General features: G+C 43.1%; 1 protein-coding gene across 1 annotated transcript in view; it reads right to left on the minus strand.

Moving 5' to 3' along the window:
• The window catches only part of xkr7b (XK, Kell blood group complex subunit-related family, member 7b), a 66,565-nt gene that overhangs the window by 3,257 nt on the left and 43,994 nt on the right, over positions 1-19,314 (minus strand). Inside the window, exon 2 of the mRNA XM_028994765.1 lies at positions 4,443-4,642. Coding sequence (XP_028850598.1) covers positions 4,443-4,642 — 200 coding nt within the window. The remainder of the gene's footprint in view (positions 1-4,442; positions 4,643-19,314) is intronic.

Consider the following 19,314-nt stretch of genomic DNA (forward strand, 5'->3'; position numbering starts at 1 on the left):
TGGCTTTGTTCTGTGTGAATGAAATCACCCAGATTGCTCTGCTCTTCAGAACCCAGCTCAAACACAGGGCTGAGCTTCGGCCTTGGTGCCATAGAGGACAAAAGCTGGGAGAGGAAAGCAAAGCCTGGGACTTTACCCACAATTCATAACATTAGGCTGAGATAATAAACTTCAGTGGGTACAGAAAGTATGCAGAGCCCCTTACATTTTTCACTCTTTGTAATATTACAGCCATTAAAACCATTTAAGTTCATTTTTTCCTCATTACAACAACAACATTTATTTCTTATATAGCCCATAATCACATATGGTATGTCTCAATGGGCTTAATGTACACACAACAAACCATATTGACAAATATTGACAAAACACAGAATTGTTGACACTTTTGCAGATTTATTAACCAAGAAAAACTGAAATATCACATGGTCCATCAGACCCTTTGCTGTGACACACATATATTTAACTCAGGTGCTGTTCATTTCTTCTGATCATCCTTGAGACGGTTCTGCACCTTCATTTAAAGTGAAAGTGAAGTGATTGTCATTGTGAAACACTGCAGCACAGCACACGGTGACACAAGGAAATGTGTCCTCTGCCTTTAACCATCACCCTTGGTGAGCAGTGGGCAGCCGTGACAGGCGCCTGGGGAGCAGTGTGTGGGGACGGTGCCTTGCTAAGTGGCACCTCAGTGGCACCTTGGCAGATCGGGATTCGAACCAGCAACCTTCTGATTACGGGGCCACTTCCTTAGGCCACCACTGCCCCCTGAGTCCAGCTGTGTTTGATTATGCTGGTTGGACTTGATTAGGAAGCCACACCCCTGTCTATATAAGACCCTAAAGCTCACAATGCACGTCAGAGCAACAGAGAATCATGAAGTCAAATAAACTGCCTGAGGAGCTCAGAGACAGAATTGTGGTGAGGCACAGATCTGGCCAAGGTTACAAAAAGATTTATGCTGCACTTAAGGTGCCTAAGAGCACAATGGCCTCCATAATCCTTAAATGGAAGGTGTTTGAGATGACTAGAACCCTTCCTAGAGCTGGCCATCCGGCCAAACTGAGCTATCGGGGGAGAAGGTCACTGTGGCTGAGTCGGGAGATGGGACTAAGTTGTAGAGAGACAACCATCACTGCCGCCCTCCACCAGTCGGGGCTTTATGGCAAAGTGGCCTGACAAATGCCTCGCCTCAGTCCAAGACACTTGAAAGCCCACATGGAGTTTGCTAAAAAACACCTGAAGGACTCCAAGATGGTGGGAAATAAGATTCTCAGGTCTGATGAGATTTTGGCCTCAATTCAAAGTATGTTGGGAGAAAATGGTGCTTCTACTAAATATGTTCCTTCCATCATTTATGTTCCTTCCATTTGTGTTGTTTTTCCTACTGCACACACAACAAAAGAAAGTATTAGTATTGTATTAAACAAAAAAGTTGTTGTCCATGTATGATTTGGAGCGACACTCAAAATGAATGTGTAAAAAGACACTACAGGCTGATCCAACTTTGATGTAATGTCGTTAAAACAAGTCAAAATGAGGCTCAATAGTGTGTGTGGTCTCCACGTGCCTGTATCACCTCCCTCCTGAGGGATCTCCTCCCTGACTTATACCAAAGCATCCATCAACTCCTGAAAGGTCTGTGGTGCAACTTGCCATTGGTTGATGTCCCAGATGTGCTCAATTGTGATTCAGGTCTGGGGAATGGGCCAGTCCACAGAATCAATGGCTTTATCTTGCAAGAACTTCTGACACACTCCAGCCACATGAGGTCTAGCATCGTCTTGCATTAGGAGGAACACAGGTACAACCACACCAGCATATGGTCTCACAAGGGGTCTGAGGATCTCATTATGGTACCTAATGGCAGTCGAGCTATCTCTGGCGAGCACATGGAGGGCTGTGTGGCGACCCCCAAAAAATGCCACAAAATTACTGACCCACTGCCAAACTGGTCACTGTCCACGGCATCTCCAGACTGTCACGTCTGTCACATGTGCTTTCATCTGTGCAGAGCACAGGCACCATTGGTGAATTTGCCAATCTTTGTGTTCTTGGAGTAAGTAAAACCCCCACATGTGGACGTAGGGCCCTCATGGAGTCTGTTTCTGACCATTTAAGCAGACACATGCATAAAGACACATGTGGCTTGCTGGAGGTCATTTTGCAGGGCTCTGGCAGTGCTCTTCCTGTTCCTCCTTGCACAACGGCGCAGGTAATGGTCCTACTGCTGTATTGTTGCCCTCCTACGGCCTCCTCCACATCTTCTGATGTACCGGCCTGTCTCCTGGTAGTGCCTCCATGCTCTGGACACTACGCTGACAGACACAGCAAACCTTCTTGCCACAGCTCGCATTGATGTGCCATCCTGGATGAGCTGCACTACCTGAGCCACTTGTGTGGGTTGAAGACTCATGCTACCACTAGAGCGAAAGCACCGCCAGCATTCAAAAGTGACCAAAATATCAGCCAGGAACTGAGAAGTGGTCTGTGGTCACCACCTGCAGAACCACGCCTTTATTGGGGATGTCTTGCTAATCGCCTATAAGTTCCACCTGTTGTCTATTCCATTTGCACAACATAATGTGAAATTGATTGTCAATCAGTGTTGCTTCCTAAGAGGACAGAAATGTGATTGACTTGGAGTTACATTAGTTTGTTCAAGTGTTCCCTTAATTTTTTTGAGCAGTGTATAATACAATGTATTATTCAATTTAGATTTTGAAATCAGCCAATTTAACCACTCATCCCCCATGCTTAATACAACTGGACCTCTGTTTTGGAAAAGGAGATAACTGTGTTTGGTGTTTACAGTGTGGCAGGTCTGTATATTTCATTCTGTGGAACCTTTAACATCTTCCACAGTATCACCAGCCAATAAAAACCCCTTGTTTTTCCATGGTAGATGATTCAATGGTTTAATTACATGAAAACCACTAGTGTCATTTATTTAACCTGCCACTGGTATGCCTGTGTGCCCCAACACCATTGCCAGTTGCCAATCAAAGACTCTCCCCCTCCCTGAAGAGCATTAAGATGAGCTGGCGATTAAGAGAAATCTTAATTAACTGAAAGCGCTAGTCAACATTTTTGCCAGTGTCTGTTCCTATATTCCTCTCCTTCTCCATCAGCCACCCTGCTCTGTTGGGGGGGTGAGAAAATGGCTCACTAATCTTAATTAAATCAAACATTACACACTGAGCAACACACGCACAGCACTGCCATAAAGAGCTCAGATCAGAGGAGGTTTTTAAAACGAACGGGCTGGGGGATGGATATGAATTCAGATGATTAGAAGTGACAAATTAAAGAGCGTCCTGACCAACCTGCGAGAAAGCTGAACAGAGAGGAAGAGGGGGGCACAGCTCAGGACTTAATCCGCACACGATGGGCTGTAACTAAACCGGGAATCATGTGATTCCTGATAAGTCTGAGCTGTGATTAATGATAAAAGGATCTCATCTGTGTGTGTGTGTGTATGTGTGTGAGAGGCAAAATGGAATAAAATTTCAATCTGGTGTGTGCATTGCATGTGTGTGTTCAAATAACTTCTGCATGAGTTATGTACTGATGTGTATCCAGGTAGGTGTATATGTATGTAACCTCCATTGTGTGTATATGAGTGTGTATTAATGCATGTAATACAAACTCAGATGTGTGTCTCAGAAAGTATGTGAAAATTTAAGTGTGTGTATCTGTGTGAAAGGGTGAAATGTTTAAGTGAGATTTGTGTATGTATGGAGAAGTCACATACACACATACATACACATGTGTGTGTGTGTGTTTGTGTGTGTGGATATGGTAGGATATGTAAATCTACCTCTATGTACCTCTCTTAGTCTTTACTTACATCTTTGTATAGATCCAAGAACACATAGTCTTGGATTTTTATCTTAATAAAGAGCCCAGGCTGAGAAGGCGTGGTTTGAAAACAAAAGGTGACACTTCTGAGATGCTCTCCTCAGCTCTGCTTTAGTGTGCAGCGCACCACCCACACTTGCCCTCTACCACACCCGTACACACTGACCTGCTAGACACACTCACAGCCACTGGGGAGAGGGAGCAAAGAGAGATGGAATGCAGTCTGCACTTCAGGTTTAAATCTTTTCATTACTGCTTTAACAAGCTGTTGTTGGAATACTAATTATGTTGCAAATGTCAACAATAAAAAAATCTAAGAGAACATCTGATAAACTAATCAGAAATGGTCTGTTGAACAAATGGAACAGAATAAAATAATATAACAATTGAACATATAATCACATGTAATAACAATCTGACATGACATAACAATATAACAATGTAATAGTGTAATGTAACAATGTAACAATGTAACACAATGTAACACAATGTAACAAGGTAATGCAACAATCTAATATAATGTAACAAGGTAATGTAATGTATCGTAACAATACAATGTGGCCAGTGGGGTGGAAACTCACCCTGCAGGGGAAGGATCTGGTTGCCGTGGATCATGATGCTAAGCTGCAGCACCAGCTGGGGGGCGCTCTTGAGGAAGGCCTCCAGCAGACGGAGCATGTTGATGTCTGCGTTCTCAAACATCAGCCGCCAGTAGAAGTGACGGTGCACCAGGTTACCATGCCAACGGCTCTGCACGCCCAGGTAGAGGGCGTGAATGTACCTGAAAGGTCAGAAGGTCACAGAAAGGTCAGGTGTGTAATAATGCATGTGGATGTCAGAGGAGATTAAGCACCAGGTTTAGTTCCAAACCAGGCTGTTGATTTGATGAGAGGTGTCTTCTCAGTCTTGCTTATTACCAGTGTTGGGGTTACAGTGTTACATAACTGAATTACAAAAAATAATTATTGTAATTGTAATTGGAGGTGTAATTGTGGGTAACACACTCGCCAATGAACCAGAAGACCCAGGTTCAAATCCCACTTACTACCATTGTATCCCTGAGCAAGACACTTAACCCTAAGTTGTCCCTGTAACTACTAATTGTAAGTCGCTCTGGATAAGGGCGTCTGATAATGCTGTAAATCAACCCTGAAACCCATTGAGCACCTTGACACTCCACAATGCAATAAGAATGGCTGAAAGTGAAGTGATTGTCATTGTGAAACACTGGTGCGTGTGGTGAGTTCGGGGAGCAGTGTGTGGAGATGGTACTTTGCTCAGTGGCAACCTTATGATTACGGCAAGATCTGACTGAATTCCGATTGGTGCAGGAGCAAGGCCCATAAATTGACAAGCTAGCTAATACTTTAGAAAAAGTAATCAAATGTAATAAGTTGCATTACTTGTATATATAGTTACACTACTATTACATTTTTAAAAGGGTAACTTGTAATTGTAATGAATTACATTTCTTGCAGTAATCTTGCAAACACTGATTATTTTAACTGTCACAACTTCACACAACCAACCACTGCTTCAAAGGAATGGTTAGATCTGAGATGCAACCACTTAATTTTGACAGACTATACGTGTAAAACAATTATAAAAGCAGCGGCTATCGTCAAACTTTCCCTGTGTCTTCAAAGCAAGAAAACAAGAAAGTTGGTAGCGTCTGAGTAATTCCTCTTTTCAGATACAGTGAAATAATATAATGGACCCTTTCTTGTTCCCATGTTCACACAGAATTGTTCCTCTTGGCTACATTTATGTTATATAAATAATATATTAGCGCATTAAGCATGTTCTTATTATTTCACTGCATGTGACTGTATGTATGATGGTGTATGGGAAAAAAATTACAAATGGTAAAATCTAGATCCAAGTCTTGGATTTGGATTACAGAACAACTACAGATTACTGAAGACATCCAATTTGCACAAAAATATCACAATGATGATTGACATTTACTCTGACATCTCACCTGGAGTAGATGAAAACACGACTAGAGTTTAGAATCTCACGAAATGAATTTATAAATACGGAGAAAAGAACAGGCGTCACGATTGGGTGCAGCTGGAGACTGACCTGGCACCAATCTGCGTGACAGCAGGGTGGTTATAAGGCGCGTCTGAGCAGCCATTCGGGGCTGCAACATTTTTATGTGGACTGTGCAATGTATGAGTAGTGTTGTTTTTTGTTGTGTTTTTTCATTCGTGTTTAATAAATCATTATTTCCAGTTTGTCCCGCCTCTGCGCTTCCTGCCCCCGTCAGCTCGCGGTATGAAGATAACTGAAACTGTGGTAAATATTAATTACGCAAGAACATAAGTGTTTAAGTGTTTAACTATGATTTTGAATTACAGCATTTTATCACATCTCACCTCACATCAAAAGATTTGATAGGGTGACTCTTTTAATAACTACTGTTGAAAATTCTTTGAGAGAACTAAGAAAAAAAACTGACACCGTACTAACCACTGAAACTGATCTCTATAATATAAAAACAACAATTTGAACTGAAAGTGTTCAGCTTTTTGTCTGGTGTATACAGATACTCCTTTGTTCTGGACGTTTCTTTGGTTTCTGTGTTTAAGAGATGAGTGTGTGTGTGTGTGTGTGTGTGTGTGAGAGAGAGAGAGAGAGAGAGAGAGAGAGAAACAGAATGCGCATGTGTTTGTGAGATTAGAAGGCACACAAAAGTAAGAGGCTGTAGTCGGGGGAGGTCTGTCACTCCATCGGCCAGCGGTGCCACCAGCGCTTCAGCAGGAAACACTTTTCATCTGTCAGCAGCTCTGGGAGCAAAAGTACAAGGACAGCAGATCCCTGATCCCTCTGTTCTCTCAGATAGTGACACACACACACACACACACACACAGACACACACACACACACACACAGTGTAAATACACAGTCTTACACAGATATACACAGATTTCCAAAGGCATAGACATCCACACACACATGTAGAGACATGCCCACACAGATGCACACTCACACCCAGACTGATGCTTCTTCACACACTGCATGCTAATGAAGGGATTGCCCTTCAAACACAATGCTGTGTGAAAGTGTTCAGATCAGGAAGGACCTGCATTTCATCTTCTCTCTCTCTCTCTCTCTCTCTCAGCCAGTGCCGTGTCTCATCCCCTCCTCTTTGTGGCGTCCCTGCATTATCTGAGCGGGGCTGGAGGGGCTGAAGTCCGGCTGCACATGCGCTGATGCCCTCTGAGGCAGGAGGTTTAAGGTGGGCTCCTGCCAAGCCCTACTACTGAACCCACAATCCAGTGTGCACCCAGCCGCTGCCTCCGACGAATGTGGGTGTGTGAGAGTGAAGGCACCAGCGACTGAACACTGGGTCCTGCTAAGCAGCCAATCCAAGAACAAAGGCCTTGCCAGTAACTTGGAAAAAGCCGTGGAAATGGAAATGATGCCAGAACACTTGTGTGTGAGTGAATAATCAAAAAAAGAGAAGAGAAAAAAGGAGAGAATTTGCTCAAGGACAGTTTTGTGGCTTATTTTAAATATTTTAATCTTGTACGGTGGGATTTTGGATAAGAATATTCGCTGGATCAGACAGTGAACCAATGGGCTTTTCAATTATGGATGAAACATTAAATTAAACATCATTCCTTCTTGCTCCACATATGTGATGCAAAATTTCTGAAAAACAACCGAGACGGGCACCCAACTGAGTGTTGTGGCCCAGCAAGTGGCCATCAATAGTCGTACATCTGCATTTAGTAAACAATGCAAATTCATGGCCACTTTATTCATGGCAACGTGCACCAAGACTAATGAACCTTTTTCACTTCACTCGGTGCATCTTCCTTATAGCTATACTTTAACAGTCTCACTATGGGTCCTTTTGGCCAAATAATCCCTGCTGGCCAAGTTACACAAAAACAGTAACAATGTTTAATTACTCAATTTTCCATGCCCACATCCCCCAAACAGGGTCTGTGACTGAGCCAAACCGAGCGTTTTTCCCCTCATCCTCAATCATTGTTAAACTTTATTAGGTAGTACATCACAATAATAATAATAAGAAAAAAATGTGATCTCATAGATTGGTGTTTCAGTTACTATAATATTATGCCACATTGTTACAGAGGTATATGATAATATTAACGGACTCAGCCCAACGTTGCTTGTGATGCAGGGTAAAAATCATTGCTGCTCTCGATTCTGTTTGAAGTGAGACATCACAATTTTTTACACAGCCCGTGGTCTAGGAGGGGCAACAGTTGGGTCTCTAGAACTACACATAAAAGGCCGGGTGGGAAGTCTCCAGTGTGGGTATTGCTGTGTCGTCGAGGGGCGAGGAAAACTCGAGTAATTAGCACCTCCTCTCCCCGCAGGGGATGACTGGGACTGGGACTGGGACGCTTTCTGTCTCCCATGTTTACTTTCAAAGCCCACTCTCTTTCCCCTATTGTCTCTCTCATTTTATCCCCTCTTGTTTTTTTTTTGAGCTAGGTCACTTCTTTTACTGCCTTTGCTTGTAACCAAGATATCTGTCTCAAGTATTACTATTTCATGTCCCTGTGTCAGAGAACGAGACTGTGGATCACACAGCAGCAGACATGTTTGTTAAGAACATCTGCACCCTTCCGTGATCTTACTGCCGCACACTTTTTACAACCTACCACATGTGTGTGGGTAGCGTTGGAGTACATGGTAGATGGTAACTGAAGGTGTTGCATAATTTTCTCCGTTGTGTAGATACGTGGATGAGGATCCATTTCTCTTTTTTTGGTGAAAGTGAAGTGATTGTCATTGTGAAACACTGCAGCACAGCACACGGTGACACAACAAAACATGTCTGCTTTTAACCATCACCCTTGGTGTGCAGTGGGCAGCCATGAAAGGCACCCAGGGAGCAGTGTGTGGGGACGGAGCTTTGCTCAGTGGCACCTTGGTGGCTCGGCATTTGAACCGGGATATGAACACACACACAAACACAGCTAGATGCTCCAAGATTCAGCACCTTGGACAGCTCCTCTTTACTATTCACTTGTAGCAGGCTGTATTCATGCAGTGACCCAGGACTCCCAGGAGTCTTAAGGTCTGTTTCATGGAACATCGGCCAAGGAATGATTTTCATATTTTCAAAGAGGACAGAATAAGGCACTGTGTAGAAAGAGTAGTTAGTCAAGTTAAACTTCATGCATGCAGCAATGGTACAGCCAATAAACCAAAGTCACTATTTTAGTGTTTTAGTACAGCCTTTCTAGAACCCTATCCCATCAACCCCCTTCCTTTCCATTACCCAAAATGTCCCTCTCTTCCTACAAAGTCAAGCTCAGGGCGGGGCTTCATGTATGTCAGTAGGCGTGATGCAACATGCGGCTAATAATATCGTGCCACCTGTTAAGGAAAATATGTCAGAGGCTTGTGTGAATTGTGTTTCGCAATTGTGTGTGTGTGTGTGTGTGTGTGTGTGTATCAAAGCTCTCATTGTGAAAGGACAGCATGCAAGATCTAACCGGCATTGTACTCAACTGCGCTTCACAGGCATAGCATGAAATGAGTCATCATAACACTTTTAGAACCATGTTTCTTTCTTTCTTTGCTACTGCCTCTCTACATCCACCAGTTCTGCGTCCCTCACATCTCCAGGAGACCCTCACTTTCTTCATTTCCTCAGTTCACTCCACCTGTGAGCTCTCCTAACCCCCATTTCTCTCTCTCTCTCTCTCTCTCTCTCTCTCTCTGTCTTACTTTTTTCCTCTCTTCCACGCCCCGTTCCTTTGCGCTTCCTCATCTCCTGGTGGCGGACGCGCCGTCAGCAGGTCTGCAGTGTGGGAGAGAATTGGGGCGCCACGTTGAATGGTTTTATAAATAGCCAACATGCTGTTCTCTTCAGGCTCCATCAAAGGGGAGTCTGGGAATGGTTAGTCCCCCCCCCCCCCCAGTCTCAGCCACCGTCTCCGATTGTTTTCAGCAGATAAACATTCGGTCGTGACAACCCTTGGTTCAAACGGTCCTCAATTATACATCACATCTTAATCACAAGCCAAGACATCTAAGGGACATGAGGGAAATGGTGGGTCGGCCTGCCTGAGTGGGAGTGTGTGTGAAATTTAACCCATTTAACACCATCTGCATCAGCACCCTAGTCAAATCAAACTAATCCCAATTATACAAATGTGACCTTTTTCCCTATTGTAGTTCTTCACTTGACATACAGCAACTTTGCCTGTGTAATGCAATAATCATTTACCGCATGGCCCTGTGTCCTAGCAATCCTTTCCCTTGTCTGAAAAAGAAGCAGAAATCAATCAATCAATCAATCAATCAATCAATCAATCAAAAAGCTACCCCAGCATCAGGATCAAGGTGTAGAGTCTGTAGTTTACATCTGGAGCCCTAGGCACAGTTCTCCACTACCCGTCACAAGTAAGAAAGCGAGAGGGGGGTGCATTAGAGAAGAACTCTGGTAAGAATTCCCTAAACATCAGCCTAAACAAATAACAGGAAAACTTCAAAGATTCTTCGGCAAACTCAACTTCTGCCCTTTTGCAAAACTGTGAAATCAATAATGAGCACAGCAAAAGTTTAACAAAACTTCTGACCACGCAAAAGCAGATACATATACATTTATATAGAGCAGAAGCAGGCTGAGAAACTGGCCTTAGAGATCAAAGCACTGTTGTGTTCAGAGTGAATGGTTCAGGAATACATTTCAGTGCAGCTACACTCTGCAGCGCCCAATCGAATGAGTTTCAGTGTTTTAAGGAAATGACAGAGTACCCACCAAGGTAAACACATATTTTCATTACCTTTTGAGATTAGGGATTTGGTAGATACTTCACAACATGAAGTGTCGACTAAAGCTGCAACTAATAACTAGTTTGGTAGTCGACTGGTCCTCGACTAGACTCGACCAGACATTAAAAAGTCAGATTATAAATCACATAATCATAAAATGGCTTCTATTTAGCTACCAGCTTTTTTAATGCCACAGCGGGTTGAGAAGATCGAGGTTCAAACGCTGGATGAAAAAGTGAGTTTTAATAAATTGAAATAAATTGCCTAAAACATACAGCCTTCAACTCAAATAACACGGTAAGCACGGGTGTGTGAAGGGTCCTGCTCACCCGAGCCTAAAAAGTGAGACCTGTAAGTCAATGGGTGCCACCTGGGTGGGCCCAGAGGCACCTGTGCATCACAACTTTGCTGTTGAAACTGTGTCCATTTTCCAAACAAGGTGAAAAAGCAGTGGAAAACATTCTGTATCAAGTTACAACATAAGACTAAGTCAATCACATTTTTTGTACATTCACAAATAAATACAATAATATTCACTGACAAAAGTGATTTGTGGGAAAAGACAGACATCCATCAGAGTGGATGTGAACATCATAACGTGCATTTATCACCTCGATAATCTCATTAAAAAAAAGAAACTACATAAAGCTGTAGACACGGCTGGATGTTTTGTGTATTTCACTGACCCACTGTGGTGTGCATGATCAATATGAGTGACCCCCTCCTGTTCAAATAATAAAGAGCTATGGATAAGCATTTGACACCATTATGATGAAACTGCCTCAAGGGTGGTAGTATCCTAGCAGGTAACACACTTGCCTATGAACCAGAAGACCCAGGTTCAAATCCCACTTACTACCATTGTGTCCCCGAGCAAGACGCTTAACCCTAAATTGCTCCAGCGGGGACTGTCCCTGTAACTACTGATTGTAAGTCGATCTGGATAAGGGCGTCTGATAAATGCTATAAATGTAAGGTATTCTTGAGGAAGAGCATTCATGACTATGTGACATGTATGAGGTCATAGTGACCTTGACCTTTGACTAAAGGTATTATCCACAAGAATTGGATCCACAAGAATTGGAGAATCTGGAAAAACACTGATGCATGAAAGTATTTTTAGTCAGATGCCAAAAGCCATAAACTCTTTAGATGATCTATTTTTAAGACGCACACCGCGTTTTCCAATTGTGACTTTGTGGAGTCAAACAGACCAGACTGTGATCAACAGTGATGTGAGTCTCTAATCCAGATCTAGTCACCTAATGATCTGAAGGCGTCGTGATTAAGGGGCTCACCCTTGTTCAAGTTCTTTGTGTGCGTGCTTGGACTGCAAGATCAGCGATTGGGCTACATTGACCTCCACTTGGCGGCTAACCGTTCCCCCGTGGCTCCGGCGCCTCTGCCAGACCTGGAGTCATTAAAGTGATTAATGCTCACATCAGCGGTGAATGAAACCCTGTGAGTGACATGAAGCCAGAGCTATGGGCTAATCAGGCCTCAACATTCAAACATCACCCTCATTTGGGGTGGTGGGGGTTGTAACTAAAAGGCTAATTGACTAGTCTGAATTTATATAATTAGCATCAATTAAAGGTGTTGTGTGTTTGAGATGGAACAGTAAAACATCTGGCAAGTTCGATTTGCAATTCAGGCAGACCCCCCCCCCCCCCCCCCCCCCCCTACAGTAAAGTGTCTGAGCTTCTGAAAGCCTGCGGTTTCAGGAGAAACATCTGCGTCAGAAGAGTTGAAACGAGTTGCTGCTTCCTTCAGTGATCAAGACAAAGCCAATCAGACGCATTCATTGCCAAGCAGCTGCACGCTAGGCTCATCACAAACAAGAGGACAACACATTTTTAGACCGTTCCTGCTTCATAGCAGCAGCTGAATTGTACAAATGTGCAAAGAAACTGATTGTCCTGAAATGTCTAATTACAAGGATCTGAGGAAGACTGCAACTTTCAGTTTGCTTCCTCTACAAGTAAGACACAAGTGAGCCAATTAACACTGATTGGCTTGAGAACAGACATGTATCACCGTGCAAAAATGAATAATGGGGCTCATCATGCATTAAGCATAGCTCTACTTTTTATGATTGCTGTTCGAGAGTGAATCCAGCGTGTTTTTCCAGTTATTGTCACAATTTAGAGAGTATCCTCCTACACTCTCCTTTTGGAGTTTTCCAAAGCTTACCTAGAAATACCCGCTGAGTTACGCTGAGGCTACTAGGTTCCATTTAAGGCAATACCCGTGTCTGGCACCACAATAGTTATTGTGTTTGCGCGGAATTGGCAGTGGTGCGATGTTTCCTCCCACCAAGTTCCCATGTGACCTGGGTTCAGTTGAGGTTTTTTTGTGTTAGTAAGGTCTCCTGTATATTGTCCTAATTTTTATGAAATAGAAATAGAAAGAGAAGCCCCACTGCAAATTTGTACCAAACTTAATAGCAGTGCCCAACCATTCAGAATCTACAAATAGCTGGAGTAATTTCCTCTACCGAAAATCTTAAGCTGCCTAACAGAGGTAACTGCAATCAATTTCCCTCGCTTTTATTTATCCTCTCCCTGGTTAGTTTCATGATGAAATAACATGAAATCATTTTCAGCTTGACCAGGTCTTCGGTACTTCGCCATTTTGATGACCATTGGCTGGCCCTGTCAGTCGGGTGACCACTCAAGCACTTACCAATGGTCAAGCGCACTGGGGACAGAAATAACTCAAACACCCCGCAATGGCCTCTATAATAAGCTTTATTCATTCATCTGAATCACATTTTGTATTTTTTTTTTTATCTTTGAAGTGCAATTTAAACTTGCAATGCACTTGACATTTTGGCTTAAAACCTTTACATGTACTTACAGCTGACCGGCAGACCTGCTGCTGCTGCATTAGAGTAATTAGCCAGTCTGGGTTCAGTGGAAGAACCCAGGATTATGCCTTAAAGCAAGGCAAGTGGCTTGCTGAATGGGACAAACTAAGATGTACATTTAGTTCTCTGAGCAATCCTGGTTCAGCGCACTGGAATATAATGCATTTCTGTCTTCTCTCATTCTTTCCACTTACTCAGCATACAGTACGTTGAATATTTATGTACAGGCGTCTGAAAAAAAAAAAAAATTGAGTAAATAAGACACTTCTGAGTCATGGTGTCTCTCTATCACACACAGACACACACACACACACACACACACACACACTGCATTCTGTACTTAAAAACTAAACACCGACCTACTCAACATTCTCTCTCTCTCCACCCCTGGTGCTCAGTCATCTTGATTCTGACAAAGCAATTATCGTCATTTAACTGTAATGAGTATGAATGCGCTGTTAACGACATGCCGACAGTCTCCCATTACTGCCCATTATAGAGGGAGGGGGGAGCTTCTTCATAAAAACCTGCCACCTGCACAATGCTAAACCCCATCTACCAAAACATGTGGAAAGAAAGAAAGATAGGAAGAAAGAAATTGGAACATGAGAGCACAGGTCAATGTCTGATAAAATGAGGACACACGCAGAGATCAAAGAGGAAGAAAACAGAAAAACCTTGATTATTAAAGAGAAGGATACATAGCATGGAGGAGATGTGCCATTAACAAGAGGTTAATAATAGAAAAGGGAGAAATCAATGAAGAATGGAGAAAATGAGAGAGGTTAAAAAAGAGCTAAGTGTACTAATCAGATTTTTGGGGAGCCTGATTTCCCAGGCAGCGGATGGAAGAAGCGCAGGCGGAGAATGAACAGCAGGGGCTCAGTGGAAATGGTCTGATGAGTGAAGAGGATCCATCTTTAAAGGGCCACATTCACATTTATATAAATGCTAATGTTTTTTTTTTTTTTTATTAAAATAATAATAATGTGAGCTGCTACAGACTATTGAGGACATTAGATTTGGTACACAGTGACAAAAGTCACAGTTCCAAACATTAGAGCCACAAAATTACATTTTATGCCATTTATCAGATGCCCTTATCCAGACTTATAATCTGATTTACAATCAGTAGTTACAGGGACAGTCCCCCTGGAGACACTCAGGGTTAAGTGTCTTGCTCAGGGACACAATGGGAGTAAGTGGGGTTTGAACATTGTGGTCTTCCAGTTCATAGGTGTATTACTCACTGGGCTACCAAATCTTTGGAACAACCTTCCAAGGAATATTCAGGCATCAGACACTGTTTCAATATTTATATCCAGGCTAAAAGCCTACTTATACAGTCAAGATCGAAATCAAAACCTCCCACTCCATTAGCAATGCTGCAATAGTCAGCGCTACCAGAAATATATACCTCTCACCTCACCTACTGTCATTCTAGTAAACTTTATACTAACACAGCCGGATTTCCCTGTTGGGCACTTACAGTTCATCTGCTGATACCTGCCTAGAACTAAATATACTACCTCAATACATAACTGGACTACAATAATCTCTGTATGCCAGCATTTTCTGGATGTATCTCACTGAACATGAACAAAACCTGGGTAATCCAGTACTGACCAGAGGAGGATAGGTTCCCCTTCCTGAGGTTCCTTTGAAGGATTCTTACCTTTTTTCATGGAGTATTTCCTTGCCACCTTCACCTCTGACTGGCTCACTAGGAGCCCTTAAGCACTGTTCTAATGTGAGGCACTGCGTACAGGGAATTCTTTATGCATTAAAATCCTCAGTAATGGTTTGTGAGCTGCTACACCAGACTAAATTAACAAAGCAAATGTGAGAAATTCTCATATTAGGTGTCTAATTTGGCTATATTTAATTTAATACGGACTCCTCAAAATCCTTAATGTCTAAAGATTAATGAGTAGTAGTCTTAATGAGGTAAATATTAGACCAGAAATGGGTGCCACTGGCAGTGCTGAAAAACATTGAGAAGTGTATCTTGAAAAAAGGGCATTAGTAATATGAAATACTATTGTGTGGCATGTACCAGATTAAAGCATAATATACATAAAAATGTAAATAAAAGTGTCCATTTTTTCTATAATTCATCTATTACATGCAGCACGGTGGTGGCTGCAGTCATCAGTCATCTCAGCAGAGGCGCCGGAATGGAAAACACGCCGAGATGAGAGCAGTTCTCTCCCCTCAGGAAGTCGTGTGGATGACTGACAGGTATAGAGCCTAATGGCAGCTTTCTCCGAAGCGCCTTAAATAGCCCCGTTAACCTGTGGACCACCGGAGAGAGAGAGAGAGAGAGAGGACGGAACAGCGGGGAATCACTTTACCTTTCATTATCCACTGGGGCCTTGTTGGTGTGTGTGTGTGTGTTTGTACTTCATGTGGGTCTAGAGCTGATGTACTGTTTATTTACATTCTCGATAATGCTCCACGGTACTTAATTATTAATTCTATGATAAACATGTATGCATTATGGAAATGTTCTAGGGTTGCCCCTCTGTATTGGAACATTTGTGCATATATGAGTCGATGGTTGAACTATATGAACCAGCCAGATCAGTACAACCCTGTGGACCTAGCAGTTGTACAAAGTGAAGAGTTTCCACAGAGTGATATCTGTTACTGGATATCGGTTTACAGGCCGAAGTTATGTTACAACATGCAGATTTAGTTTCCCCGAATTCAGTGAGTTTATTTCACTGTCACTAAAATCACGTCTTCACCTAAGCTGTGAGGTAATGCACTCAAATAAAGCACCAGAGTCCCTGCTTCCACTGACATTTACATTTACAGCATTTATCAGACGCCCTTATCCAGAGCGACTTACAATCAGTAGTTACAGGGACAGTCCCCCCTGGAGCAACTTAGGGTTAAGTGTCTTGCTCAGGGACAAAATTTAAGTTAAGTGAAGTGATTGTCACATGTGATACACAGCAGTACAGCACACGGTGCACACAGTGAAATTTGTCCTCTGCATTTAACCCATCACCCTTGGTGAGCAGTGGGCAGCCATGACCGGCGCCCGGGGAGCAGTGTGTGGGGACGGTGCTTTGCTCAGTGGCACCTCAGTGGTACCTTGGCGGATCGGGATTCGAACCGGCAACCTTCTGATTACGGGGTCGCTTCCTTAACCGCTAGGCCACCACTGCCCCTGGTAGTGGTAGTAAGTGGGATTTGAACCTGGGTCTTCTGGTTCATAGACGAGTGTGTTGCCCACTAGGCTACTACAACTGTTCCCATACTCCCACTTCCTGAGAGAGAGAAAAAGTGTGTGCGTGTGTGTGTGTGTGTGAGTCAGACTTATTCCTGGTGTGAAAATATATTTTGTTGCCTTGTGACTCCGATTGACTGTCCATTTACTACAGTAGTGACACGACACTCAACTACGCCCCACCCTGTGTCAGGCCATCAGAGCCAGCTGCTGGAGAGAAAAAAATAACATGCTGACAAGAGGACGACAAGCACATCTTCTGAGAGATGAGTCAATCTTTACAAACACACATGCACACACACACCAACTGCTCCCTTTTGTCCCCCTCACATTGTTGTCTGGACTCGCTTCTGCAGAGCCGAGCAGAAATGAACTTGGTGGGGTAATCATATTCAATCTCCATCGCCGTTGCAATCACCGCCTTCATTCATTGCGACAGCCACTGGGACGCAGGTCAATTATCTCTATGGTAACGCAAACTTTTATGAGGTCATGCGGTCGTCGAGCACTCAAATGTCTCATTGTGGGGCCGCTAGTGTACACAAGGTACTTGGATGATTCTGTCCTAGTGAAACGTGGAATCTCTTGAAAGGACATTAATTGTGCGTTTATTTATTTATTTTTGAGCCACCCTCGCCAACTGCGCTCCGCGTCCTCCGCATCCATTCAGACCACGGTAAACATTGCATTTCAAAGACTGCCCCTTACTTGCGCCCAGATGGAGGCCATTCACTTCAATAATGCATTCCATCTGTCGCTATTAGTTAATTTTTTTTTTTTTAGATTTTTTTTACTTTCTTGTTTGGTGAGCAGACTACAAATCCCTCCAATTAGCAAGGTCACTGGCTCGAAACAGAGAGAGACGAGCTTTGGGTCTTTATGGGATTTTACGTCCCGTCTTTATGTGCTGATTGAAAATGCACTGCGGGCTCGCACACACCGGCACACACAGGTACATGAGAGATGGTTTCGGGATTTAAAAGGGCCATTTCAGTGGTGGTCCGACTGCCCAGTCATTGTTACTGATGAGATAATGGGCTAGAATGGCAAAAGAACAAAAGACTCCCCCACCTTGTGTCAATGAAGTGCAGAAAGGGAGAAATCTTTACTCTAATTGATTTTAATTAAATCTGCTTTAACAGATGGTTAAACGGTCAGGGTGAAGTGGGGAGAGGGACGGTGATTGCTGTCGTGGTGCTGTGCTCCGTCCTCCGTCCAAGCACTCCATCCTTGCTACTGCTCTCAGGTCCGTTCTCTTTAGACAAGCTAATGCGCTGACCATGTCAGTTTCCATGGCGATGTCACACACACACACACACACACACACACACACACACCGCACAAAATCCTGAGAAAGGTTAGCCAGGCCCCATAATTTTTCATTAAGCCTCGGCAGTTCCCTGTAGGTTAAGAGCCTGGGTGTCATCCTCAACAGGACTTTCAAGCCCATATCAATGATGCCATTTGGTCTGCATATTTCCATTTATGCAATATCGGCCGTATTCACATTGCACTGGCATCTTGTGCACACACTAATTAACAATACTGATTTTTTAAAAATATTTTTAGCAAGACCCCAATTGTAAGATGATGGTAGTTTTTCCAACGTAGTTTGAGAAACAGTGTTAAATTCTGACTATGGTCATGCTGTCCTCTTTGCTTCATTAGAACCCCTTCCACTTGAAAAAAAAAAAGCAAAAACAATCTCCCAGTATTCCATTTTAAAGCTGCCCTGAACGTCACTGTGCTGGTCTTGACATCCAAACACACAACCTGACTGATCCCAAATGTCCTCCTGTGACTTCCCGGTCTTCACAGTAATGACTCGCTTCTTACTTTCAACACATAATCTAAGACCACCATCTTTATAATATAAAAAATGCTTTCTTATCTTGAAATAGATTTCTTTGAGCTTGCCTGCTCTGTTTAATCATTTAGCCTAAAATGTTGTTGGCACCTTTTTTAAATATACATTTTGAGGAATTTGCTAAGTGGTTCTAATTGAACTTAGATGTGTATCATTGGCACTTTTCAATACCTGAAAACCCCACAGAGGGCTGATATAAAATATATGTGTTGTATATCTATCTTGATCACAGCAAGGCTGCTCCATCTAGTGGGGCTTTCTTATACAACACTGAAACCCAAACAAGCATTTCCAATGCAAGCTGTGCCCACAACATGAACTTGTTCACTATGTACTATGTAGTAGGACAGACTGTACAAGAGGGCAGAATACTTCTGTCATTGCAGGTCACATGACAGCTAGACCAAAATGCATGACGTTCTACATCAGAGGTGTCCAACTGTGGACCACGATCCATTTTTCATTGACCCGTGACTAATTCTCTCGATGAGCTTCAAGAGGTCGTCACCTGAAATGCTTTTCCAACAGTCTTGAAGGAGTTCCCAGAGGTGTTTAGCACTTGTTGGCCCCTTTGCCTTCACTCTGCGGTCCAGCTCACCCCAAACCATCTGGATTGGGTTCAGGTCCGGTGACTGTGGAGGACAGATCTCCACTTTTTGTTAAGTACATAACTCCACATGTCTTCATTCATAGTTGTGATGCCTTCAG

Source organism: Denticeps clupeoides, chromosome 10 (genome assembly GCF_900700375.1).
Source record: "Denticeps clupeoides chromosome 10, fDenClu1.1, whole genome shotgun sequence".
Taxonomy (NCBI): Eukaryota; Metazoa; Chordata; class Actinopteri; order Clupeiformes; family Denticipitidae; genus Denticeps; species Denticeps clupeoides.